Source organism: Myotis daubentonii, chromosome 9, assembly GCF_963259705.1.
Source record: "Myotis daubentonii chromosome 9, mMyoDau2.1, whole genome shotgun sequence".
Lineage (NCBI taxonomy): Eukaryota > Metazoa > Chordata > Mammalia > Chiroptera > Vespertilionidae > Myotis > Myotis daubentonii.
The window spans coordinates 84,060,161-84,087,539 of record NC_081848.1 but is presented as its reverse complement, the minus strand read 5'-3'; the positions used below and the strand labels follow the sequence as shown (position 1 = coordinate 84,087,539).

General features: G+C 55.6%; 2 protein-coding genes across 2 annotated transcripts in view; one reads left to right on the top strand and one right to left on the bottom strand.

Annotated features, from left to right (window-relative positions):
* TKFC (triokinase and FMN cyclase) overlaps positions 1 to 27,379 on the top strand; it is a 66,639-nt gene that overhangs the window by 30,198 nt on the left and 9,062 nt on the right. The window lies entirely within an intron of this gene.
* On the bottom strand, positions 348 to 25,896 carry DDB1 (damage specific DNA binding protein 1). The gene is made up of 27 exons (XM_059710494.1): positions 25,677 to 25,896; positions 24,372 to 24,520; positions 23,248 to 23,364; positions 22,670 to 22,891; positions 19,860 to 19,974; positions 18,927 to 19,024; positions 17,827 to 17,985; positions 17,152 to 17,235; positions 16,514 to 16,630; positions 15,837 to 15,939; positions 12,098 to 12,173; positions 11,902 to 12,010; positions 10,582 to 10,760; positions 10,338 to 10,501; positions 10,158 to 10,265; positions 9,823 to 10,030; positions 8,774 to 8,869; positions 8,575 to 8,686; positions 7,606 to 7,729; positions 7,152 to 7,316; positions 6,399 to 6,493; positions 3,574 to 3,744; positions 3,146 to 3,255; positions 2,762 to 2,931; positions 2,508 to 2,610; positions 1,542 to 1,665; positions 348 to 1,058 (listed from the first exon to the last, which is right to left on the bottom strand). The coding sequence occupies exons 1-27, from the start codon at positions 25,735 to 25,737 to the stop codon at positions 975 to 977; spliced, it is 3,423 nt and encodes a 1,140-aa protein (XP_059566477.1). The 5' UTR covers positions 25,738 to 25,896; the 3' UTR covers positions 348 to 974.

Genomic DNA, 27,379 nt, shown 5'->3' with positions numbered 1-27,379 from the left:
CGGTCGTGGGAACTGCATCTGGCTGTAAAACGATGTCGGGAAAAGCAGCCCAAGCATCCCCCAGGCCCAGCAGATGACTAACAGGCAGCTGGGACGCAGATGGTCATCGGTCACAGGTAACCAGACCAGGGAATCAAAAACCTAACGCCATCACCTTAGAGCTCACGTGGCTAAGGAGGTGCAGACGTCGCCTTGCTATTGAGAGCTGAAGAGGACTTGTCCGGCAGCAACGGCAAGTGACTGCAGCAGCTGCCATCCAGGGGGGGAATGAACGTGGGGAACCTGGGCAGTGTGACCAGGATACTGGGCTGGCGGGCAGCAGGAAGAAAAGCAAAAACACATGGATCTTTCCTCTTAGACTCTACTTTATTTGGTAAACTAACCACCAATCACGCCCACCCACCTCCTCGCTGAAGAAGGCAGTCAGCTCCCCGCACACAGAAAGGCCGTGGTTTGGGGACCAACCACCATCTCCGATCTACACGCAGGCAGCCCCGCGCCTGGTGGTCAGGTCTCCAGACCAAAGCTCTCGAGGCAACAGACGGAAGTAAAAGGAAGCCCTCACTTCAAAGACAATGAACCCTCCCGCCCTCCTCCCTGTCCCACGGCCCCCCACACCCCAACCTAAACAGAGATAGCAGAGGACAGCGCACGAGCGTGACACAGCTTCCCTTCGGCCACGGAGCCGCACCCTCCCTGGAAGGACGGCCTTACCACCAAGGCCTGGTGGCCGCCGTGGGGCTGGAAGCAGGTGTGACGTTAAAAACCCAGGGAGAAAGGTCTTCACCTTCGGCCACTCCCAGGTGTCCGGGAGCTGGTTTAGTTCTAAACCCCCACGTCCACACAGGTGACTGTGGCTTCTGGGACAGCGGCTTAGGGAAAGGCTTCCGGTGGCCGAGAAGACAGCGGCGGGGGAGGGGAGACAGGAGGGCAAAGCCTTCCAGAGGGTCTGCGAGCGGGAGCCCTGCCCTTGGCTAATGGATCCGCGTCAGCTCCTCCACCACCTTGATCAGGTCGTCCGCCGTGGCCTCTCGCTTCATCCCGCTGCCGTCGTCATACTGCGGGAGGGAGGAGGAAGGTGTGCGGGCCGCGAGGGGCTCTCCCCTGGGGAAGGGCATGCCTGGCAGGGAGCCCTCAGAGGCCCACACCTCTCCCTTGGGGTACAGCCCAGCAGGTCTACTGACCACGAGCCTGGCTCGGAGCTGCCACCTGGGGGACATTCTGCACTTCCAGGATGGTCCCCAGAGGCACCATCTCCAGGAAGCAATACCCCAACTGCAGCACTGGGGGCACCTCTCTTCCCGGTGGCATTCTGGGTCTGCCAGAATCCCAATGTGCCCTGAGGTGCCCTCGTTGCTAAAGCGCCTGGTGGGGACCCAGGAGGCGATCTCAGCTACATCTCCCGTCCTCAGACTCCACTCCCCGGGCAGGAGAATGAATACATACAGGAGGCCACGGGTCTCTGGGAAGTGAGGGGGGAGGCGCCGGAGTTCAGCGGTCCCTGCGTGCCCTGCAGCGGACTGTATGACGGCCCAGCTCACCTGAAGGTTTGCCACCACCTCCTGCATCTTGGGCCGGCTGATGTCCAGGAAACTCTCAATCAAGTCCCCGTCGATGAAGCCGGTGGCCGGTTCCGTCTTCCGCTCCGTGTGAAAGGACCTCCAGGTGGAGGGAGTTAAGGAATGTGCGTTCCGTGGAAATGCCCTGACCTCAGTCACGCCCTCTGCTCTGGCCACAAGCTGACCATCGGGACGTGAAGAGGAACAGACCCACCTGGGAGCCTCACTGCTTCCTGGACCATCTTGGGATGAAAGACCCGGAAAAGCATCACCTGCTCCAACGGCTCTCAACACGGTGATCTTCAAACCATGTTTTCAAAAGTACAGCTCAGGCTTCAGTCAGAGCCTGGAGGGGCGGAGCTCGCAGCACTGCAGCCGGTGGGCTGGGTGCGCGCCTGGAGAACCCCCCTCCAGGCCCAGCCGCGTCTGCACAGCGCAACCCACTAGGCTCCCGGAGACAAGGCATGCCCCAACCCACACCTCAGCCCCCCCCCCCGCTACAGCCAGGCCACACGGCCTCGTCACAGCACGACCAATGCCAGCCTCAGCAGGAGCCCCCAGCCCCCACCTCACCCCCCGCTTCTTCACTTTTCCCAGCGCCTGCAGCCTCTCCAGCAAGGGTCCTCAGACACCACTGCCCCCGACAAAATCTCTGAAAGGAGGTTTCTATGTTGTCATAGAGAATGAGAATGACTGCTTGACATGCGATGCCAGCAGGGCCAGAGGCAGACACGTTTCAGGGACATAAATGTAGGTTTCCAAGGTGAACCAGGTGACGCTGGGTTATTTATACTATCCTCCCTCCTGTGTGCTTGGATTTCCTGTGAGCTAAAAGGGCTGGTCCCACAGGAGCCGTTCGGGTTCTTGGGCAGCAGTGTCCAGAGCAGCTGGGTCAGGCCGCTCTCCCTGGGCGGGGCGGGCTGCTCAGCAGGCTCCCGGGAAGGATATAAAGAGTGCTCAATCTTGCCCACGCTTTTGATGACTTTATTGAGCCGGTTCTGCATGTCCAGCAGGAGGTTGTACCAGCTCTCGGACAGGGAGGTCACCAGCCCTGCAGAGCAAAGGGCGCCCTGAGCTGCAGAGCCGCGTGGGCAGTGAGGGCAGCCCGCCCGCTGCGGCCTCCGCTGCCCATGCCCGCTCCATGCTCTTCCCTCTGCGCGGCGACTGCAAGGCTGGGTGGGAGCCCCAGCAGGTGCGCTTACCAATCATGCCGTTGACCGTGCCGAAGAGCACGGAGCCCTGCGTGGGCGTGGACGTCTCGCCGAGGTTCTGCATGACCAGGGAGCCGTGGCAGAAGACGTTGACGAACTCGCCCAGGTGGAAGAGCCCGACCTCCTGGAGGTGCTGCCGCTCCTCGTCGGTGGTGGCAGCGCTGAAAGGCAGCACGACCAGCTCACCACCCGCAGCCCCTGCGCCTCCCGGGGCCCCGCAGCCCGCAGCCCGCAGCACAGGGCTGGGCCCGAGAGGCTGCCTGTGGCCTTGTTCTCTCAGGAAGGGCCTGGACTCTGGAGGAGCCGCGCCTGAGGGGCCCCGTGTCCTCCCCACCACAGACAGGCCCAGCCCCCATCCCCACGGCTGTCACCCACCTGTCCTTCTGACACACGAACAGGTTAAAGGCGTTCTCAGCCCCCAGGAAATTGTCATCGTCCAAGATTTCCACGGCGCTCATCCAGTTGGGGTTAAAGTCCCGAGCAATCTGAACACGAGCGGGTGCAAACGCGAGAAGTCAGCAGCGTGCGTGGAGCCCGCGCTGGGCCCGCCGTCTTTTAGCCAGAAACCCAGAGTCTGCCCCGAGGAGGCCCTGCCCGGGCCGAGCAACGGCCACTCTGGAGGCTCTCCCCGTCTCTGCCGACGCAGCCCACTGGCTGCGGTTACCCAGAAGCGGCGATGCTCACGGTTCGGGATGGGGCCGCAGGATGTGCGCTCCAGGGAAACGTTCCTGTCCCCCAGGCTGCCTGCCCCTCGCCAGAGACCCCCGGGCAGGGCCCCGCTGAGCGAGGCCCGCACCCCGTACCTCCTCGAAGTTGCCCTCCATGGGCTTGTAGGCGAGCAGCAGCACAGAGCGCATGAGGTCGCCCACCAGGATGAAGTCGCCCTTGGTCTTCAGGTAGAGCGCCATGATGTTGTTGTAGTGGTTGCACTCGGTGCGCAGCTCCTTCTCCGCGGTCCACTCGTACAGCCGCACCTGGGGGCACCGCCCGCTCACAGGACCGTCCCGCCCTGTCCTCGCCCTCCCTCAGCCCGGCGCCAGGGCGCGTGGGCATGAAACGGCCTGAGAGGGCGCGCATAAACATGCCAGCATCTATCTTTATGAGCTACGGCAGCAGCGAGCCCCTCAAACTGATACCAAGGTTCCCTTTACATAGAAAAGTAGCAGAAAGACAAACGCTGAGTCAGCAGTAATGCCAGCACCACTATGAAGACGACAAAAGACGGTTCCTGTGACTGAGTGTGGTGGCAGACTTGCAGAATGTTCTAGAAAGAAGCTCCATCTCCAACTTCGCCATCAGAAAGAACAAGGTAGCCTCCCAAGAATCCGCCTGCTCAAACCTTTCTCAAACACGTCCGTTCCTGGAACCCGTGACGTGAGCCCAACGAGAGGGAAATGAATGGGAAAGTGAACCGCCTCGCGTAACAAAGGCTCCGCAGTCCTGAGTCGGGGTTTCCTTCTCCTCCACTCAATGCTGCCGCCGTGACAGCCACATCTCCGAGAGAATGAGATGCTTTATCATCGGCGAACAGACACCTGGCAGAACCCAGGTTGAGCCACACTCAGCTCCCGGGAGAAGCCGCCTGGCAGGCGGTCCCAGGTCCCGGGGCCCCGCCTCCGGCCTCTGCACAGGAAGGACAGGATGTACGAGCCATGGTTTCTTGAGATGTGGCCAAAGAACCCTCGCTCCAGAGGGCTGGCCTCCAGGAGTCATTCATAACTACAGTGGCTGCCCCCCTCTTCAGCAGGGTCAAGGGAGGCCTTGCTCGGCCTCCACACCGCCACAGGGGCGCAAGAGCGCGACACGCCCCTCCCTCTCTACCTGCCACGGAGCCGGCCAGACACCACCAAAACCCAAGGCCCCCTCAGCCCGGGTTCTAGACCTCGCTGTTCAATACGGTGGCCTCGAGCCACACACGGCGACACAACAGCTGGCATGCGGCTAGCCCCAGATGAGATGGCTGTCATTGTGAAACGCACCAGACTCGGAAGCCTTAGTATGAAAAAAGGAAAATACCTAATAATCTTTATATTGTCCCTCGTTAAGTAATACTTGGAATCCATTGAGTTAATAAAATGCGTTACTAAAATTAACTTCACCTGCTGCTTTTTGCTTTTATTTGCGTGGCTTCCAGGAAGTTTACAATTACACACGTGGCTCCTGTGGCATTTGAGACGGCAACGGACTCGACAACAGCTCCCAGCTCCTCACCCCACCCCGGGGCCCAGCGCAGTCCCGCGCCCCCTGGAGCCGCTGTCACTAGGCCGGCGACCTGCTCTCTGGCCAGTCCCTTGTTGCTCTAACGGAAACATAGACCTTTTCCTAGAGCCCTGGGCCCTCTCAACTGGCTGTCTTTCCTCCCATTGTCCCTCCAAGCACCTCGCCTGCCCTTTCAGACTCCTACCACCTCCCCTACAGGCACCAGACCACTCCCACCTCCACCCCACCCCCTGGCTCTCTCGCATACAACAGTCCTGTAGTTCTTGGTCCTCTAGCATCCACACAAAATATCTTTCCAATACCTTGACCTCTGACCTTGTCTGATCCCCCTGAGAGCCTGCTGTTAAAAAGAACTCCCGAGTGCCCTGTGCGCGGGTCGCCTTTCCCCAGCCGCTCTCACAGCCGCTCTCAGCGTCCCCGCGGCAGACAAGCGCGCAGTGCTCCCTCGCTGGAGCGGAGTGTCCTGCGGTCCCGTCCTTCCCCTTGCTCTCTCCCCCTTTCCCACCAGACGCCTTGAGGAGTTTCCAATACTCCTCGCCCCTGCGGAACCCTCTTCCTCAGGTTCCCCATCTCCCAACTCTCACCCAAAGTCGCCCCCGACCCCAAAGCCAACGGCCAGTTCCAACCCCGAGGTTCCCTGACGCGCCGGCAGCACAGCGCCAGCAGCATGTGCCGTTTACCAGCCCCCTCCTGGTTTCACTGATTCCATCCAGAACCGCTGCCATCGCCAGCCCACCTCTCGCCTGGCTCCCCGCCCTCATCCAGCTCCTACTGACATCCTCACTCAGATGACAGCGGACACCGAACCTCTGGTGCCGCCACAGCACAGAAGACACAGATTCAGTCTCTGCCCCGATTCCTAAGCGATAGGGTGTCAGAAGCACCTTCCCCGGAGCCCCCAAGCCCCTCAGAATTTCCTGGGTGAGGAGTCTTGCTCTAGTAAGGCCGCTCCTGGGGACTCCTGGGTAGCGTCAGGATGGGGTGGTCACTCGGAAGACTAGAAGCTTGGAACTTGCAGTCCCACCCTTCTCTGGGGAGGAAGGGGCTGGAGACCGAGTTAATGCCCATCGTGCCCAGAGGATGAAGTCTCCACAAAAACCCCTGACCTGCAGGGTCAGAGAGCCCCCGGCTGGTGAGCACACCCCCGACCGGGAGGCGGCGCACCCCACCAGGAGGACAGCGGCTCTGCACACAGGACCTTCTGAGCAGGGCCACTCACCGGCTCAAACCCCCCTGCACTGCGGATCTGGTGCTCCTGCGGTTCACATAACCACGCCTCCCAGACCCCCAGACCCCCCCCCCCACTTTACTGTTAGCACTGGACACCCCCCCCCCAGGAAAGCGGGGAGACAGCCTGTGGACAATGTGTGCAGCCGGGAGAGGACAGCCCCGAGTGGCTGGGCCTCACCGTGCTATTGATGCTGGCCAACAGCTTCCCGTTAAATTCCACCATGGAGTACACGGCCCCTTTCACTTCCTTCTCAGCCACAGTCTGCAGTTTTCCTGGGGGAGGAAGAGATACTCTTGAGCCTCCTCTTGAGCCCACACTAACTAACCAAAGGAAACGCTGATGCCCCCTCTGGCTCTAAGGCCTCTGACAGCAGGAACACAGCCAGTGCAGACTGAGGGGAACCACCACGGAAGGATGAGCCTCAAGGTCATGTGCAGCGACTCCAGACAGCGTCCCGAGCTGCCCGCCTGGCGCACAGCTCTCTCAGGAGGGAGACTAATTCCATTGCATCCACCTGTCCCAAGGTTTCTGGGCTGAAAGCTAGTCTTTAGGACCTTATTGGGGGGGGGGGGGGGGAGAACGTGTGAAGATACAGGAATGAACACAACGCCTTGAAGCGGGAAAGAAGTCCTACGTGGCTGAGCAACCAGGATTCACCTCTTACTCGAGCCACTAGACGCTCCTCCCCGGCACCCACCTCTCCCCTCCTGCCTTTCCAGGAGCAGAAAAGGAAGCAGCACATGAGAGTGTATGGGCCGCCGCTCATCTGCTCCAGAACGCATTCAGGCGACCGCGTGAGAGGACGGGATAGGGTGGCTCATGGCGCAACGATGAACACCACTCTCCTGCCACTTAGCTGAGGCTCTGAAACCTGGACAGTCTGCTTCCTCTCAGAGCCTCAGAGCCTCCGAGGCTGCAGACCCCACTTACCATCTGAATACTGAAACACCACAATCCGACCCTGCTTGGGCTCCGCCTCTTCCGGGTACACCATGGCGGTGCCCACAATGAAGTAGGTGTTGGGGTCTTTGCCCAACTTGCAGGAGACCAGGCTGAGGGCATACTCGTTCTGCAGAAACTGGTGGGCATGGAGCACTGGAAGGAGAGGGGAGAGGGTGACTGCAATGGTCCCACGGGCGTGCAACCCTGCACTTCTGAGGCCCGCAGCGCGGCTCCGGGCAGAGCCCCGCGATGCCAGGGCACGCGCCCCTGCGGCTCCTGTCTCCACAGACTCCCTCGCCCGCTGGCACTGGCCTGAGGCCCGCCCCTCCTGCCTTCTCTGAGGACGGCCGAGCACAGCGTCCACCAAACCCTGAAACACACCAGGACCCAGGCCGCCGAGTTTAGGGAGAAGGCGGTACAAAGTGACAGAGCTCGTGTGCACCTTCGAAGGTGTGCTGGTCGATGATGAGGAGGTTGTGCACCTCCACCTCTTCGCCGAAGGAGGTCTCGTGCGGGGCTGTGCTGCTGGAGAACAGCTTGCTGGAGCTGACGCTGCTGGACAGGGCCTGCGGACAGAGGCGCACTCGTCACCCGGAGCAGACCGTGCTGGGGGCGTCAGGCCGTGGGCCGGCGGGACCAGGGAACAGACTGGGTCTGAGCGGGGAGAGCTCTGGAGGTTGGCGGCTCGAGTGGAACCTGAGGAGCCGGGGGCTTCGGAGGACATGGGGACGAGGACAGGGATCTGAATTCTCGCTGGAACTGACGGCGGTCCTGACAGCACAGGAAGCTGAGGGCCGGGAGAGATCACAGGACAGTGATCCACATCCATCAGGCACAGCCGAGGAGGAGCCAGGGCACCTAAGAAAGCGAGACTCCACCTCCCCCAGTGGGAACAGCAGGGGACACTTCCAACAAAAGGAAACGGAGACCTTCTATCGGATTCGGGAAGAAGCCCTATCACAGGTGTCTGGGAGCAGGAAAGGCAGAGAGCCCCGGGACTGAGACGGTCAGCCAACCTCCCCACCAAGTGCAGCTCGGGAACATCCTATCGCCGGCACGCACAGGTGAGAAACAGTGAGGTCAGCAGCTAGCACTGCAGCTCGAAGCTAGCTCCGTCAGACTCCAGCCCCATACTCTCGGCGATCACGCTACGCTGTCCCCCACTACACACACCCTACAAAGTCCCCAACGATGAGAGAAGCATTACTCATCCTGCAAAGCTACCGAGCAGCAAAGCCACTGACAGCCACCCGTACCCCGAATTCTCACCCCTCCAGGGAGGGGGCCCAGTCCAGCTCCTGCCTGTTTTACATGTAAAGTTTTACTGGGACCCAGCTGTGCCACCTGCTGCTCATGGCTGCTCCCCACGAGCAGCGGAGCAGTGAGTGAGGCCGTCTGTGCCCGCCCTCACCTGGGTGCTGGCACTCGGCCTCAGAGCAGTTGTGCCCCCACTCGAGTCCTGAACCTCGATGCGGCTGGAGAGGACCCCAAAACACTGGGACACCTCCTGGTAGCAGATCTTCCTGCAGAGCAAGTGCAGAGCAGGGCCGTCAGAGCCGGAGCCTCCACCCACTCCCGGGCCGCCCTCCGCCCGCCCGCCCGCGCCTCACCGGGGAGACTCGTAGAGCGGCACCGTGCGGATGTGCAGCTTCTGGATCTCATCGATGGTGCCGATGGTGAGGGTGCTGTTGTTGGCCAGTGCCAGGCTGGAGAGGGGGTCTGGGTTAGTGAGGAGACTCGAGGACAGGGTGCCAGGAGGGGCTCCACAGGGAGGAAGCCGGGCAGAGCCGCACCCGCTTCCTCCAGGGCAGCGGCTCTCAGCTCTGAGGCTCAGGCTCAGGGCGCCGGGGGCGACGTCACAATCCGGATGCCTGGTCCTCCCAGGAGGTTCCCCCTAATCGGTCTGGGCGGGCCTAGGCCAGTGATGGCGAACCTAGGACACGCGTGTCAGAGGTGACACGCGAACTCGTTGTTTTGGTCGATTTTTCTTTGTTAGATGGCATTTAAATATAGAAAATAAATATCAAAAATATAAGTCTTTGTTTTACTATGGTTGCAAATATCGAAAAATGTCTATATGTGACACGGCACCAGTTAAGTTAGGGTTTTTCAAAATGCTGACACACCGAGCTCAAAAGGTTCACCATCACTGCCCTAGGCTGAGCTTTCAGTTCAATGCTTACAGCACTAGAATCTACAACAGAGATTTCAACAGCAACTCTGCCAAAGGGCTTGCTAAACCAGATTGCTCCCCCAAGAACCTCTAGCATTTCCCACGCGTTCCCAGGCAGTGCTGGGGCGCTGGTGGGGCCACGCTTGTGAGCTCCGCTCGAGGGAACTACACATGCTCTCTAAAGCTGCGGATTAAAACAATAAAAAATAAAATAAAAAATGAAGCTGCGGGTTAGTCATCTGAAGCACCTGAGGTTTCCTGAGAATAAAGATTCTGGGGTCCAACCTCAGATGTGCTGAATCAGAATCTGAGAAGGAACCAAAAACACCTGTACTTTAAAAGCTCCCCGGCGTCTCCATGGGCAGCCAGATCGGAGCGCCTCTGCTCTGCCCTTCCCATTCCGCTCTGTCCGGACTGACGCTGGGGAAGGGTCTGAGGAAAAACCATGATCCTCAATCCTGGCTCCTGCTGAAGAAACAGGCTCACCTGTCAGGATAGCCATCGGAGTTGAGGGGACACATGTAGTTCACTTCCTTGAGGTTGACATTAGAGAAGACCAACTTGTGGTTGCTGCTGTAGATGACAGTGGGGCGGTCCGAGCAGGCGAAGACGTTGGTGGTAGAAAGAGACCGGAAAGTCCTCAGCACCGTGGGCTGGGTGCCCAGGGTCACCTTCTTGCGGTCGCTCAGCAGGCCTACAGAGACGCCACCGGAGAAGGGAGGAAAGGGACAGGGCGACAGCTGGGCCGGGCAGGTCCGCCAGCAGCACCTTCAGGCTACGAGGCGGCAAGTCCAGCCTCACTGGCAAAGTGCTGCTCTCACCTGTCTCGACGCTGAGCCCGAAGTAGAACAGCGCCCCGTCGCCCAAGGCACAGAGGAGGTAGTGGCTGCTCTCGAAGGTGGTCATCAGGATGGAGCGGGGGATGATCTCTGTGCGGAAGGGGCGTTCAGGCACCGTTCCACATCTGCCCAGTCCCAGCCCAGGCCCTTAAAGGTCCGTACCTCCGCCCAGCATCTCTTTGTGCAGCAGCTCAAAAGAGGGCAGCTTCAGGATCCGGGCCGAGATGTCTGTCCAGAGGCCAATGGCACAAAGAGGGGACAGCCCATTGCTGTCCCCTAAGGGGGTGATGTCCAAGCAGGCCACTTCGTGCTCCATCTCTGTGTGGCTGAACAGAGAGGCAGATGGCAGAGGGAAGCAGCCAGGAAGAAAGGAGAACAGGGAGGGAAGGGCCGCCGGAGAGCGCACCTGATCTGCCGGAGCTCCTGCGGGTGGATCTGCAGGTAGTAGAGCGCCCGGCCCACGGCGACCACCACCTGGCTGCTGTTGCAGGAGGCCACGCTGATGTTCTTGCCCTGCGGCTCCTTCCACTCGCTGACTAGAGCTTTGGGGTCCTGGGACACCAGCCTCACGGAGGCAGAAGTGATCTAGAGGAAGAAAAGCCATGTCTCCGAGGGCTGGCAGCTCCAAAGGCGAGGTGGGGTGAAATCAGAGCATCCGGGTCACTCCAAACATAAAAGACTGCGGGGGGCGGGGCTCAGCAATCAGGCTCTCGGGATAACAAGTGCCCAAAGGCTCTCTGACCCCCACAGCGGGGACAGTTAGAAGAGCTGATTCTAGTAACTAATACGTGGAAAGTGCTGCCATTAATCATGTATGGATGGTAGCACTATGACTAATTGTCTTTCTTCTTTGTGCTTTTCTCTATTTTCCCTATAAGTACCCTATTAATAAAAAGCTAATCTGCAAGTTGTCCCCATGGGTGGGAGTCTGACCCACCAGGAGTTAGACGTATGCTGACCACCAGGGGGCAGCATGGAACATGGTGGGTGTCAGCTACGCAGCGCTGGCAGCTCTGATGGGCCCCGACAAGGGCAGGACCGCAGTGGGATGGTGGAGGTGAATGGGCGGCACCAGGCTAAGGCAAGTGTGAGCGAGGCCCCTGATCACCCCGCAGTTGCCGTCTGTGGGGCGACCGGAAGGGTGACCAGCAAGTGGGTGGCACCAGGCCAAGGCAGGTGCAAGCGGGGGGCCCGACTGCCCCACCAGTCACCCCACAGATGGTGACCAGTGGCGGTGGCAGCGAGGGGCAGGGCCGGCAAGCATGCAGCACCAGGCCAAGGCAGGTGCGAGCAGGGCTCCCCAATCACCCTGCCAGTCACCCCACAGATTGGCTCTGATTGCCACCAGGCCTAGGAACCCTACCCGTGCATGAATTTCGTGCACCGGGCCTCTAGTGTATTAATATTATGAGGAAAATGTGTGTCTCAGAAGACAGGGTATAATAAGTATTAAGACAGTAGCCCTCAAAATATACATATTAAAATCCCAGTCTATAAAAGATAATGTGAATAAACAATATACACACATTTGCAGAGGAAACAAAGTTAAAAGCAACAACTCCAAAGTGAAGAGTTGTTAAATTGTTATCTCTGAGTATTGGGTTATCAAGTAATTTAATTTTTTTCTAGCCCTTTAACATTATTTTTAGAGCCACAAGCATGGACTGCTCTGTACTGCACTTGAGGTCAAATTCAAGGACATAGGGCCCGCCGCTTCTGTCATTACCTGAATAAGCTGCTGATGAGCCACATTGCCGCAGAAGAAGGTCTGCTGCTCATCCACAAACCCCGTCAGCTCTGTCTCCTCCACCTCCTCTCCGTTCAGCATGAGGACCCTGCAGGGGAAGGAGCCTCAGTGAGCCGGACCAGCTCCCCCTGCCGCCTTCTCAGGAGCGCCTGGAGCCCGCGCAGGCTCATCTTACCTTGTCTGGCCCACAAAAGAGAGGACCAAAGTGTCGTCAGTCTCCCGGGTAGGATCAGACCGCAGGGGCCACAGGCCTGGAACAAAGGTCAAGGTTTAAGATGCACAGCACAGACTGACACTGTGAGGAAGGGGCAGCTGTCCCCATGGGGAGAGAGGAGAACCTGGAATCAGTCGGGAGTTGAAACACACACTGTGTTCTCCCCTGGTATTAACTCTGAAGAAGTCAGACACTCCAAAACAGTGTTGAGCCTGCCACATTCAAGTTTCTAACTTGATTTCAGATAATACATTTGCATGATTCAAAATCGAATTTATTTTTAAAAAATGTAACAGAAGTCCCACTCCTTTAACCCTCCTTCCAACCCATCCTTCAAATAAGTCATTAAGAATAGCTTCGAGCCTGACCAGTGTAGCTCAGTGGTGGAATGGTGACCTATGAACCAGGTCACGGTTCAATTCCCAGTCGGGGCACGTGCCCGGGGTGTGGGCTGAGTCCCCAGTGTGGTGAGAACAGGAAGCAGCTGGTCAGTGATTCTCATCACCGACGTTTCTCTCTCTCTCTCCCTTCCTCTCTGAAATCAATAAAAATATATATTTTTAAAAAGAATAGTTTCTAGTTTGTCCTTCCAATTTATTTAATTAAATTTATTGAGGTAACATTGGTTAATGATTCAACTTTCTTTGATAACTTAAGGAAACAGGTAAATACTGTCTTACAAGCAAATACAAATAAAACAGCCTATTACACGCTGTGGTGCATCCTGCTTTCTCGTTCTATGCCGAGCCCTTATCAGAGCAGAGCAGGTCAGTCCCTTTTCTGACATGAGCACGGTGCTGAACATGAGGCTGTGCCAGGTCACTAGGAAGCCCACTGCTGGACACTTTTTCAGTGGACTTTGCTGACACACATGCCACGGAGAATAACCTGACGCCGTTTTTGCTACAGATGAAGGCCTGTGCGCAGACGCCCAGCACGGGGGCTGCAGGAGACGCATTCACTGCGGCTGCTGCTGGGGAGCATTGCTAATGAGCACACGTCCCGCACAGCCTCACCAACAGAGGGTGTGGCCAAACTTTTGGGTTTTGGTCATCTGGCGAAGAATGATATCCCTATTTTGTTTTGATATGCATCTCTTTTAATACAAAGTGAGGCCTGTTACTGTCCATTCATGTCTTTTGCCAAATCGAGGACAGGAAATCTGGTGCTCTTTCTAGAAGTGTTGTTTTTTTTTTTTTTTATAAATTAGGGGGATTGGGTTTTTGGCTAGAAAATAACGTTTTTAACCAGTTTGCCATTTCTTCTAACTTTACAGTGTTTTGTCTTCATCATGTAGTAGTGTTTTATTTTTCTTATTGAATTTATCAGTCTTTCTTTTTAGCTCCTGTACTTTGAGTCATAGTTTAAAAGACCTTCCCACTCCTAAATTAGGAAGGAATTCACCAACTTCCGCGTTTAGCTTTTGTATGGCTTCATTTTTTTACATGAAGTCTTTGCTCCATTTAGATTCCAGCAAGGTGTGCACTGTGCAGTATGGGTTCCGCCTTATCTTTTCCCAATGACTGTTACCCCAATATCACTTATTAAAAAGGGTCACTTTCGTCTCAGTGAACTGAGACACCGCCACTATCATACACTAATTCCCTCACGTACTGTTATTTCTGGACTTGAGTCTGCTCATGGGACTCTACCTATTTTGCACTAAACCACACTTTTAGTTTCTTAAGTTTAATAGTATGTTTTGTTTAGTTTTTACTTTTTTTTTTTGGTTAATCCTCACCTGAGGATATTTTTCCACTGTTTTTTTAGAGTGAGGGAGGGAGACAGGAACGGGGGAAGTAAGAGGGACAGAGAGAAGGAGAGAGAAACATTGACATGAGAGAGATGTATTGATTGACTGGGCCAGGGATAGAACCTGCAACCAAAGTATGTGCACTTGACCAGGAATCGAACCCAAGACCCTTCAGTATGCAGGCTGGTGCTCCAACCATTGAACCACAGCAGCCAGGGCTTAATAATATGTTTTAACACCTGATAAGGCTGGTCCTGCATCACTGATCTTAAGTTTTCCTGGCTTTTCTAGTTTCTTGCTCTATTTGGACTTTGACTTGTCATCAAGGAAAAACCTACTGATGTTATTGGTACATTACGTATAAAAAGCTGGAGAGAGAACAGCTTTCTAACGATTTGTAAGACCTGGCTGTATCTTTTCCATTGGAACAAGCTAGCCTTCAAGAGTACTTTAAAGTTTTATGTATAGATTTTGCACATTTTTTGTTAAACTTATTCGTTGGTATTTTACCTTTTTTGCTGCTATTGCAAATTGCCTCTTTCCCTCTATTTTACCTTCTAATTGTGTTCTTACTTTTTTTAAACAGTAACAACCTTTTATTACGTGTGTGTGTATATATATATATGCACATATATACACACATACACGTGTGTGTGTATATATACATATGCATATACATATACATATAGTTGTTGTTGATTACAGAGAGGAAGGGAGAGGGAGAGATAAGATAGAAACATCAGTGATGCGAGAATCATTGATCGGCTGCCTCCTGCACACCCACTAATGGGGCTCAAGCCCACAACCCAGGCATGTGCCCTGACTGGAATCGAACCTGGGACCCTGCAGTCTGCAGGCCGATGCTCTACGCACTGAGCCAAATCAGCAAAGATTGTGTTTTTAAACGGAAGTTATTGATTTCAGTACGTTAATTTTATAACCAGCCACCCTAATGAATCCTTACTGCCTACAATTTTTCAGTTGATTCTCTTGGGTTTTGCAGTTATATGACCTCTTCCTCTCTAATTCATAAACCTCTATTTCTTTTCTGTTCCCATCCTGTTTCTTTATATTCTGAATTACTTTACTTTAGTTGAAGCTCATATATACAACTTTAAACTGGTTTTGCCTTCTGATTCAATCCAATCATCTCTTTCTTGTAATAGGTGAGTTTAGTCCACGTACATTTACAAATAGGGTAACAGGTACCTGACATATACATACTGGTACCTATGTATGGTGTCAGCTGTCGTATCACTTTAAGTTATGTTTACTGCTTATATATTGCAAGCCTTTCACTGTGTAGCCTTTCTTTGATCTTTTTTATTGTATCAATTCTCCTGGAAGTGAAGGTCTGCCTTTTGTCTGAGAAGTACTCTCCCTTTCTATGATCTCCTCAGTCCCCACTTCCCCTGGCAGCTGTCAGCTCCCTACACACAACATGAAATTACCCTGTAGTCTTTTCCTCCCCGTTCTTCCACTTCACTATCCAATGTTGGTCAATAGCGTTCTTCTTCTTCTTCTTTTTTTTTTTAATAAATATACTTTATTGATCTTTTACAGAGAGGAAGGGAGAGGGATAGAGAGTTAGAAACATTGATGAGAGAGAACATCGATCAGCTGCCTCCTGCACACGCCCTCCTGGGGATGTGCCTGCAACCAAGGTACATGCCCTTGACCGGAATCGAACCCGGGACCCCTCAGTCCGCAGACCGGCGCTCCATCCACTGAGCCAAACCGGTCAGGGCAATAGCGTTCTTTTTTAAGCTTTTAGGTATGTTTCAGCGTCTACCAGGCCACTGCACCCGTGACCTTTATTCTTTCCTCTTTATTTGATCTGCTTTCCTCTAGCTCTCACCCAAGTACCTTCCCAACACGGAACAAGGACAAAGGCCAAGGTCATTCAAGTAAGATCTGCACCCTACATCCACCAAAAGGCTAGGCTACCTTTGATGCCGGGTAAGTCGATGCTGGCGTGCTCGTGGATCCCAATCCCATTCCGGATGATCCGCAAGGAGCCTTCCTTGAAAGCCCCCGAGCAAGTGACCAGCTGCAGAGAGAGACAAGGTTTCTAAGCACACACACACACACCCCCCCGCCACCCTGCGCCCGGGCCTTCATGCTGAGGCCCGGCAAGTGCATCAGCTGCACCTGGACCCAAGGACCTGCCTGTGGAGCTGGGTGTGAGGCTGCAGACTTAGCAGAGGTTCACCTCCAGCCTCCCCAACGTCCTGACAGACAGGACATCCGAGTCCAAACAGCAAAGGCTCCTGCTACTTACCCGCAAGCTCCCTCCCACCCCACCCCACCCCACCCCACCCCACCCCACCCCGGGGCCCAGTTTACTGGGAAGATCCCAGGACCTGGAATCAGACACACCTGCCGTTTACTAGCTGTGGGACCTTGGACGAGTTTCTTAATCTCTCAGCCCTTCTGAAAGGGCCAAGAACCCCTATCTCTCCGGTGCTCGTGCGGGTATGATGTACAGCAAGTGTCTGGCAGACCAAGATAGGCCCTGGGTAAATGGTGAGGCTCTTACACGTTATCTTCAGGGCACGCTCCCATAGGCGAGCCCAGGAGGGCACAGTCTGAGTGGCACACCAACTGCCCATCCAGGACCTTACCTGGCCCTGCCCTTGCCGCTCCAGGTCCACCACGCACATGTCCACAATGGGCCCCAGGTTGGTGAAGGTTTCCATGGCGACCACATAGGAGCCTTGCTCATTGCTGTCCACATTGAGCTAAGAAGGAAGAACAGAGTCAGTCCTGCAGCACGCCTAGCGGACCCGGAAGAAAGGGTCTTCACCCAAACACCCTCCCTGGGCCCCGGAGGAGGCTGTGAAGGGGACTGCTGACGAAGGAACGTCTCCTATGGGCAACCCTAGCCAGGCAGGGATTTCTAATGAAGCAGCTTGGAAATTAGTGGAAAATGTTTGCACGCATTTTTCTGCAGAGAAGGTCCAAATGTTCACATTCTAAAAGGGAGGCAGCCCGTTAGACCAGGGCCTTCTGCACACGGAGCTGGGTCTTGCTCATCATCACCCACGGCACCCAGCACCCGGCCCCACACACAGGCTGCACGAGCCGTGAGGACGAGAGCTCATCAAGGTAGGGCGTGCAACCGACCCAGTAGAAAGCTGAACCGTACAGGCCCAGACAGGGGTGAACGGAGGGAATCCCGAGGCACTGAACACAGAGAATCCTGACGAAGCAGCAGTGAGGCCGCGGGAAAGAAGCAAGAGAGAAGAAAACGTCTTCTCACCTTCACAAGCTGGGAGTCACCAAGGCGCGACCCGACAAACACAACGCCGTTGTCCAGGTACGTCAAGCACTCGGCAATCGAGGTCTAGGCCAAGCCAACCCAGGGAGGCATCAGGACTCCTGTGCGACCCGGACCCGCCCTCCCGCTCAAGGCTGTGCTGAGAGCACACCTGCAGCCATGGTGCCCACAGCCACCCTCCCCTTCAAACCTCAGGCCACACCACACAGATGGCCCTGATCTCTGACGTCTCTGACTTTCCATTAATCACTTCCCTACAGTCTAAGGAATCTATACCTCATCTCGAAGGCGCCTGCTCCAAATGACCGCTTTAATCCCAACTTCAATCACCTCAAAACTAGCGGAAACCTCTAAAATTCACTGCCTCGTCCTTAACATGCCCTGGGAGCCTCCTCCCAGAATGTAAGCACATTTCATTACTAATATGTAAGGGTATCAGGTTAACCGTTCATTCTTCTCGCTGCTTTTAGTTTCCTTTCTTTTTACGCTTGAGGTAGCGCCTGGCTGCCTGTGAGTTTCTCCACCATCTAACGCATTCAAACTTCCACAGCAGGACGGACCATGTGCTGCTGGGTAATGGGACCCCCAGTCACAGTGGGGGCCACACTCGTGGGGTCAGTGGGCCCCCAGAATGCAGCAGAGGGGGAGCAAGCCCACCTCTCCCAGGAGCTCCACGCGGAGATCCTTGAGGGTGACCGTGCCATCCATCTGCTCCTCCTTCTCCAAAAGCAGCATGAAGAGCCGGCCCTCCATGTCCCCCAGCAGGTAACGGGAGCCATTGGGGTCCACGCGGTTGTGACACACAATCGTGCTTTGCTGCCGAGAGGGAGGACAGTCGTTAGCGATGAAGCATCTTCCACAACCAGAGCGCAAACCACTCCCCTTCCCACCCCAGCCCCTGCGCAAGCACCCAGCCCCTCAGCCAGCATCACGTGTGCTGGTGAAGTCAGAGGCAGTTCATTCTGAGGAGTCCCATACACCCGAAAGGTTTAGTCACGTGTTATTCTCCGGGGAACTGGGACTAGAAAGACTAGAAAGCAGCTGTCATTATTCACAGGACTATAAATGCTACCAGAGATTTTGTTCATTTACCCTCACTACCACTAATCACCTCCTAGCACTAATGTTACTACAGATTGTTATTTATTCTCAAGGCTTCGTTTTTATGACCTGAAGTTTTCAGGTTTGGAATTTTTATGACTAATTCTTAAACGTCTATGTAATATGCCCTGGCGGGTGTGACTCAGTGGTGAGAGCATCGGTCCGCACACCAGAAGGCCGCAGGTTCAATTCCTGGTCAGGAAGTGCGGGAGGCAATCAATCGATGTGTCTCTCTCATATCAAAGTTTCTCTCTCTCCCTCTCTCCCACTTTCTCTCGCTCTAAAAAAAAAAAAAAAAATTTAAAAAAAATTGAGGATTAAAAAAGTCTGTATCATTTATCACTATAGTACTTTACATGACATGAACCCTGCAAATACTTAAATTTGCAAAATTTTTCCCTTCTTAAAGTTACCCCAGCCAATCAATGGAAAGGGTAAACCTATTTTATTATTTCTCCCTCATAGTGAGCAAGCACTTTTTAAACACAAACAGGCAAACCTCTCTTTGTATCCCAATGACCAACACACTATCTTACACTCAGTGCACAGACGGCAGACACCTTAACCCCCCTTCTGACAAGTGGGGAGAAAGAGAGGAGCAGGGTAAGAACGGGGGGAGAGGAGGGGGACAGGAGGGGAAAAGGAAAGCCGCTCACCTTGATGATGGGAGGAGCGATCGCCAGGTACTTGTCCCCGTTGTGGTAGGTGATGGACTCCTGCCCGATGATGATGGCCCCGCCAAAGGGCTCCGGGACTGCAGGAGAGGGGCGCGTTAGAGGGCTCTGCACGGGGACCCGCCAGCCTGACACAGCCGGGCACTCACCCAGTTACACGAGGCGAACGGAGACGACCGTTACTTTAAAGACCCTAACTAAGAGCTTTCCCTTTCCTCCGTGTGCCTGAGCTGAGCGTTCCCCATGACCAGAGCCAGCATTTGGGAGCCAATCTGACTGAGGAGCGTAGTTTCTCTAGCAGCGGAGACACACGGCTTCGTGCGGGGCGAGGGCCAGACCAGGTGGAGCAGGTCTGGGATGCGGCCAGGCTTTGTGGTCTGGGATGCGGCCAGGCTTTGTCAGGAGGCATGGGCGTGGGCAAGCCCCTCGGGCCCGCTTCCTCCTCTGAAGCCAAGGAGTCAGGTTAGATAGGCTCTACTGGTCCCTGTCCGTTTTTAAATGTTATGCTCAAAATAAAATAACGAGACTACCGTCTGCCACTCTACAAATCAATGTCAGGGCTTTATAGTAAATAAATTCTACGTTGGGGGAAGTGAAAAACAAGACAATCCCAAGGACGGAAACGGAGAAGGCAAAGGAGTGCGCCTTCAGAGGCGGCACACGCTGCAGGACATGCCTCCCGCTCCGGGCGCTGCGGGACATGCCTCCCGCTCCGGGCGCTGCGGGACGGGCATGCTTCCCGCTCCGGGCGCTGCGGGACGGGCATGCTTCCCGCTCCGGGCGCTGCGGGATGGGCATGCTTCCCGCTCCGGGCGCTGCGGGATGGGCATGCTTCCCGCTCCGGGCGCTGCGGGACGGGCGGGCAGGTGAGGGAGGATCGATGGGAACCGGCCCAGACCCTGAAACCCGACCAACCTGCAATCACCATGGACGCTTCCGCCTCTACGTTCTCCTGTTTCCAAGGGCCCTTATTGAACTCCTTCTCCCGCAGAGACACCTCGTAGGTTTTCACGTGCCGCCCCTGAGGGTCCTGGGGGGGAAGTGGAATCATTAGCCTGAGGAAAGGAGAGGGCTCTGAAGGGACAGGTGAGCGCCACCCAGCAGCTGACTTCCCACGACAGCCTTCCCAGCCTGGGTTGGGCAGACTGCCACTGAGGCCTACAATACCGACAGCAACCACCAATAAACGTTTACAAGTGAGAAGACATGAGCCCGAGCCAGGGTGCTCCGCGGTCAGAGCGCCATCCTGCGCACCGAGGGGTCACAGGGTCACTCAGTTCCCGGTCAAGGGCACTTACCTGGGTTGCAAGTTCCATCCCTGGAGGCCACCAATCACTGTGTCTCTCTTACATCCATGTTTCCTAATCCCTCTCTCCCTCTCCCTGCCCACCTCCCTTCCACTCCCTCTAAAAATCAATGGAAAAAATATCCTCAGATGAGGATTAACAACAATAGAAAAAATAAAGTTGTCACACTGTACTAACCATTATAAGATACAAAGTAGATACACAGGGGTGTGTGTGTATGTATATGTACGTGTATATGTGTGTGTTCTACATTCATTCCTTAGCCTCAAGGAAATTACAAAATAGCTCAAGAGAAAAAATAAACCTATTGAGAAGCTAAATACATATAAATTTTAAAAATTTTCATGCTAAATTCTTAAAAGCATTCTGATGCAGGGATGGTAGGGAGAGAGCACATTGCTCCTCTCAAGTTAGTCAAAACCGCCAGGCCTGCCCCTGTCAACACCAGCTCCCTCCTTTTTCTGAATCATGACTCACTTTGTCCTGGAGCGATCGGTCATCTTTGCGAGATATGAGCTGGGTTTGGGGGAAGGATGGCCTCAACAAAGGCCAGACCAGGGTTTACAAGTTATGAAAGGAATTCAATGTTTTTCAGGGCAGGGACCACGCCTTAACCACTGTGACAGTTCCTGAAACACTTTCCCATCTATAATAATAAAAGGGTAATATGCTAATTAGACCGGACATCTTCCGGACGTCCTTCCTGACGAAGCCCAGGCCGGAGGGAAGCCAGTCAGGGTCCCGGGTGCCTGCTGGCGGCCAGAGGAGGGAAGCCTGGGACCCAGGTGCCAGAGGGAAGCGGTGCCGGCCGGGGGGGAAGGAAGGCCTGCTCTTGCACGAAGCCAGGGCTGCAGGGGCTCAGCCCCTTGCACGGATTTCTTGCATCAGCCACTAGGGAGTATATGTTGTCAAATGGAACTTTTGACACAAACACAGGAAGTAAAGTCATTTTTAGTTGATGGAAACATTTTCCCATCAGTGATTAAAGACCCAACTTCACAGAAAGTTTAACCTGGGGCCTGGCTTTGGGCCTCTGGAGACACACACAGAGGACAGCTCGTTCTCACTGGCGCCCGCGGCGGGAACACGCAGAGGCAGACCAACCAACATCACTGTTTTAAGGGCCTGACAGTTAGAAAACTGAAGAAGGGAGAGAAATTCTAGGTTTTTATTTCAGCTCTGACAGTTAATTGTAAAAAAGAGCAGACAAAATTTCCGAAATGGGCCGAAACCGGTTTGGCTCAGTGGATAGAGCGTCGGCCTGCGGACTGAGGGGTCCCGGGTTCGATTCCGGTCGGGGGCATGTACCTGGGTTGCGGGCACATCCCCAGTGGGAGATGTGCAGGAGGCAGCTGATCGATGTTTCTCTCTCATCGATGTTTCTAACTCTTTCTGTCTCTCTCCCTTCCTCTCTGTGAAAAATCAATAAAATATATTTAAAAAAAAAAATTTTCCGAAATGGCTTCAACCTTATTCCAATGACCCTTATTCCAACCAGCCTCAGAACCAGAACTCTCCCGTGGCACCAAGGAGCCTACAAATAGTGCACGTCCGCGCACGCCCAACAATTCACACAGCCATCCGTGCTCTCACGTCCACACAACACCCGGACTGGGCGCTTCCTTCCAGCACTCACTCTGCCATGCGAGTAAGATGACCTCCTGCGTGTGGCCCTCTGCGAAAAGGCTGAGATTTTGCCGAGACGGGCATGTTAATCCAGTGCTCTGCCACCTGCCCCCGCAACAGATCTGCCCAGAGAACAGCTGCCCACCAGCAGCTCTGCTGAAGTTTTAAGCACAGACTAAAATAGAAGTCAAGAGCCAGCGAGTCCCCAGAAAGTGAGTGCGGAATAAAATGGCAACCTCTTCGTAGAAGACATACATGAAGCATCCCCAAGACGCTTCCTCTCTGCTTGGGAAGGCAGCTCTCAGACCGTTTCTCTTGAGTTCTTTCAATTGGTTTTTTTTGAGAGGAAGGAAGAGGGAAGAACGTGGCTGTGCTGCTCCACTTATTAACACGTTCGCTGGTTGATCCGTCTGTGCTCTGGCCGGGAACAAACCCGCAGCCTTGGCACCTTGGGGCGACACTGTAACGAGGCAACCGGCGGGGCCCTTTCTGTTTTAATAACCCCCTAGCACGCCAGTAAGAGGCCAAGATCAAGTAGAAACTGGGTCACCCTACAAAATCTCCAAGGATTAAAACCTGCTGCAAGCCTCAGAGAGCTCGCTTCCTCCACAGTCAGTACCACTGCACTCAAGTCGCAAACCCAGCCTGACCCACATCGTCCCGAGCATTCCAGAGCAAATACAGGAAGTACTCCTGCCGACCCTCCTACGAAAGCCAGGCAGTTCACGTAGCGACAATGACCTCCTACCGGGCCCACCACACAGCTTCTCCCCTCTCCGCCCGATCCAGCACCTGGTAGACAAAGCAGATGGTAGGTGCTTGGCAGCCATAGAGGAACTTGACGTCGATGACATGCAGTTCCTCCAGGCGGATGTTAAAGGCCTTGAGCTCCTTGTTGTCCCGGTCCAGTGGGATAACCTTGAAGAGGCCGTCGTAGAGCCGCAGGCCGATCATCCGGCACTCAGGGTCGATGATGCCGATGATGCCGGTCTCCGAGGGCCGGCCGATTCGGTCCTGGGAAGTAACACTGGGTCAGGGACGAGCCTCCACACCACAGCCAGAGGGCCCGGCACCGCTTCCCCAGGACGGGTTAGGAGAGGCAGTCGAACTGGGGGCATCTGCGTGACCCGCAGGAAACCCAGTGCCAGTGCCTGTCTTTCTGTAAAACACGGAACTCGGTGGATTCTTTCATTTACCCTGTCCCCTGGACCCTGAGTAAACTAGACAAGTCCTTTTTAAAAGCCCAAACCCTGCGTGCTTTCTCCTTGTTTCTCTGGTCATGGAGAGAGCTGCCCCCCGCACTTCCATCTTCTCCATCAAATCCTGGCCTCCCCACCCCGAACTCTCCTCAGCCAGAGGCAGCCCCTCACCTGGACGTTGCCATGGGCTCGTGTGATGATGTCGATGCTCTCACCGCTCTGCTTGTACTCCAGGATGCAGGCGTTGTACTTAGCTGTCAGGATAAACAGCAGGTCCTTGCTCTCCCCCTGGAAACCAAAATTATGCTATCAAAAGAGGTTCTTTTTAAAACAGACATTCCTGGCCAGGCTGTAAGCATCATTCTTTAAGCATGCTAACTTACGCACTTTTTTCTCCCTGAAGAGAAAATCTACAGTGAGAATATAACAAACCTAAGTGCACACACTTGAAGGGTGTGCGAAAGCCCAGAACTGGAGCTGGTAAACACCTAATCCTCACTGTCATGAATCCACACCCCTCTCTCTACATTCAATGTCTTCATCTATTTCCATATCAAGCTAATCGAAATCATCCCTTTCAATTCTGAAGATGAATGCAATGACTTCTCTAATCTTCTCCAAGTATTTGGAGAAAGAAGGAAAACACGTGAATAACAATGAAGCTAAAATGGGTCTACAGTCTTATTAGCACAGACCCCCACACTGCGATTGTTTTCATCAAAGAGGCTGTAATTAAGATTCTGAACCCACTGCTTTCTTGTTAGGTTCATTAAGGTACAATCAAGTAATATGGTGCCTCATTAAGTAAAAACACTTGAATTATAATAGCAATGTGATAACTATTAACATAACAATGAATGCTTGCTATGGGCCAGGCCCCGTGTTATTAAATCATTTAATCTTCACACTAAACCAGGGGATTGGATACTTTTATCCCCATTTTGCAAACAGAAAATAAGACTCTGGAAGGTGAAGTGACACCCAAAGTCAGAATTAGTAAGGACTGAAGCCAGGGCTGCCCTGCTCCAGAGCCGATGCCCGGAGTCACCATGGCGACCCACAGTGTGGTAACCCACATTTCCACCTGCTGCCATTTCCCTCTCACAGGAGTCCACTTGCTCATAGTTCCCTTGTCAATTTCTCCCAGTTCCAGGAAGCTCGTTCAAGAATATAAATTAACGCCGGCCATTCCAAAGGAGTCGGTGCTCTCCTAAGCCTTTCTCCACCCATCCCAAGCACCGACGTAACACAACCTGAGACCCTCTTCGTCGCTGGGCCCAGCCCAGAGCACGTACCTTGGGCCTGAAGAGCTCCATGACGGCAATCTTCCCGTACATGCCCACCTCCTTAACGGGCCGGAGCCCCTCGGCGGTGACCACATAGATCTCCAATCGCGTGTTCTTGGCAATCAGCAGGTTCAAGTCTTCCGCTGACGTGAAGTGTCCTGAAGGAACAGACAGATCCTCTCGTTGCTGGAGCCACAGCTTCGGAATTCCCACTTAATTCATAGATCTCCCCAGCTCCCTCCAGCCACTCACTCCCATCTCACCAAACCCCGCACCTCAGAGAGTCTCACTCAGGCCCTCACGAAAGCTGCTTCTCTGATCAGACTAAGAAAATCAGACCAGGAAACCTGGACAGGGCTCAGGGCAGCGTGACAATGACTGTGAACCCCCTCCCAGGGCTCTGCGCCCCCCCACTTCCCTTTTCCTTGTGCGAGGGCCGCCTACCCTCTAACCGAGGGCTGCTGGGCCGAGACTGTCCGTTTCCCTTAGGTCCTTACCTAAACGTCCACAAAATCTTTCCCCGACAAGCAGACCGGGTCAGAGGCATTCTGGGAGCTCTGCACCCAAACATGGTCTGTCCGCACCCCCTGCCCGCCCGGCCGTGGACCAGCCAGCACCCTCACCCACTCTGACGCTGCCAGCTCTCTGACAGCTGTTTGTTTTGGAATCATAAGGAGCATTTGCTGGAACTCTGAGGTCCTCATTTTGCTGAAAACCGGGTTCAAGAGGACTGATTATTCCCGGGTCCTGGACACCCGTGTTCTCAATCAACGAGGCAGACCCAGCCCGGGTCGGGCCCCGCTCCCCGCCCTTCCAGCAGCAAGTCAACAACAGCCCCGGGCCAGGAGGACTCATCCCGTCCAGCTCGGGGCGGGGGCGCGGGCGAGCGCTCCCCACACCCCTCCCCGCCCCCCCCCCCGCCCCAGGCTCTCCCCAAGGCCAGTTCTACCCCCATCGCCACCGCCAGGGCCACGGCCCCTTCCCCCGACCACACGAGGCCCATCTCGGGGCCCCAGCAGCACCGCACGACCGACTCACACTTCGCTCTCTGTCCTCCTGGGCCCGCCCCGGTCCTCGAAGTCAGATGACCTCCCAGGACGAAAGGGGACCCCCGAAAGCAGCCCTGGAGCCCCCAAAAGGCGCATGCGGACACAGCTTCTTTGGAGTCGGGGGCTAGGAGGTTCCTCGGCCGCCGGCGCCCCCCATCCCCCGGGCCGGGTCCCGCCCGGCCGCCCCAAGAGTCGCGGGCGTCCCTAGGCCGCGGGGGCCCCCGGATCCCGCCCTCGCCGGGGTCTCCGGCCCTGGCAGCCTCACCGGTCACGCAGCCGTTCACGGCGGTGGGCTTCTGCGCCGTGACCACGTAATTGTACGACATGTCGAGGGCTGGGGCGGCCTGTCGAGACGCGAGCGCGACGAGAGAGAGACGGACGCCGGCGGAGACACAGGGGGCCCGACCCGCGCGGCGAGCTCCACGGCCGCTGCCTCCGCCCCGCAGACACGTTGCAGCCCAGAGCGGCCGGGGCGCGGGGCATCACGGGACGGCTTCACCTGGCCTCCTGGAGGACTCACGGCGCCCCGGGCGGCCAATCAGGGGAGGCCCCGCCCCGGAGGCCGCGCCCCTCCGCGGACCGCCGGCGCTCGGAGTACCCGGATGAGGGCGCCCGTTGTGGGTCGGGGAAGCCGTGGTGCCGGCGGGTGGGTGCCGGGGAGAGAGGGGCTGGGGGAGTAGCGCCGACGCCCGCAGAGCTGACCCGCCGCTCGCCGCCTCCCCCCGGTGCGCGCCCTCCCCCCCCACCCCCCGGCCCCGACTCCGCGGCTCCCAGCCCTCGAGCTGCCATTCCTTTGGAACCGGAAGAGCCGCAGGGGCCTGGGGAGGGGAGGTGGTGACCGCTGTGTGTGCAGCTCCCAGGCTAGGACCAAGGTCCGTACCTCCCTCCCCTCGGCCCGCCCAGCTCCCCAACCCAGCTGACCCCAGAATGACCCTCCCCTGACCCCAGAATGGCCTCTCACCCCTGCCTCACCTGGGGCAGGGGTGGTACCTGGAGGCTCACCTCTCCCCTTTGAACTTTTGTTTTATTCTTCAGACTTTGAAGGGCCCGCCAGGCCGCTGGCCCAGCACGGTTAGTGCCCCTAATTTCTGTGCAATTTCTAACCATGCAAAACCAGAATTTCCCGGGAGAACCTTAATGACCCAGAGAGGCATTCCTTAGCTCTGCAACGTAATAGGCCTCACCAGGTCACGTGGTTGGGGGGGCGGGAATGGGGGGACCACGTGGTCTGGAGCGCCAGCAGAATGCCACAGACCTTACGGCCCCATTTTACAGATGAGGACGCTGAGGCCCCGGGCCGTTGGTTTACCTAAGATGCCCCAGTAAGTCAGAGGCAGAACTAGGCACAGAACCTGGTGTGGCCTCTTCCCATTGCAGACGCCTTCCCTGCGCCCAAGACCCTGAGTGACCCCAAGACACCTCTGAACCAGGCGGGACTGAGGGGCCCCAGGGGTGGTTTCCCACACCAGGGACGCTGCATGACTTTGCAGGCGTTGAGTTATCGGTGGGAAGAGCACAGGCCTTGTAGAAAGACTAGACGTGGGTTTCAGTCCCGGCTCTTAGCACGACCTTGAACAAGTCCCTAGAGCTTCGGAGTCAGTGTCCTAGAACTAAAATGTGCGCACAGCTCAGCTGCCTTCCTCTTGGTTTGATACCAACAGCAACAAGAGCAAGTGCGTGAAGATCTTTGTGTGTGTATTCACTGCACACGATGCTTATGTGGGAGAGGGTGTTACTCCGGTTCATCGCACCCTTGGGTGGTGAGGGGGGTGCTCTCTGTGCCCACTGTGGGCAGATCTGCCTTCTGGCAGCCGCGTCAGGTGAACCTTGGCCAGCCCCACGCTCCACTCCATCCCCAGCGCACGTTCTGGAGTTTAGACTTGGATCAAAGTCTGGGGCAGCTCCCTAATTACGAGGGCCTGGAAGCATGATGTGCCAGTAGCTGCGAGCACCTCCAGCGACCCACAT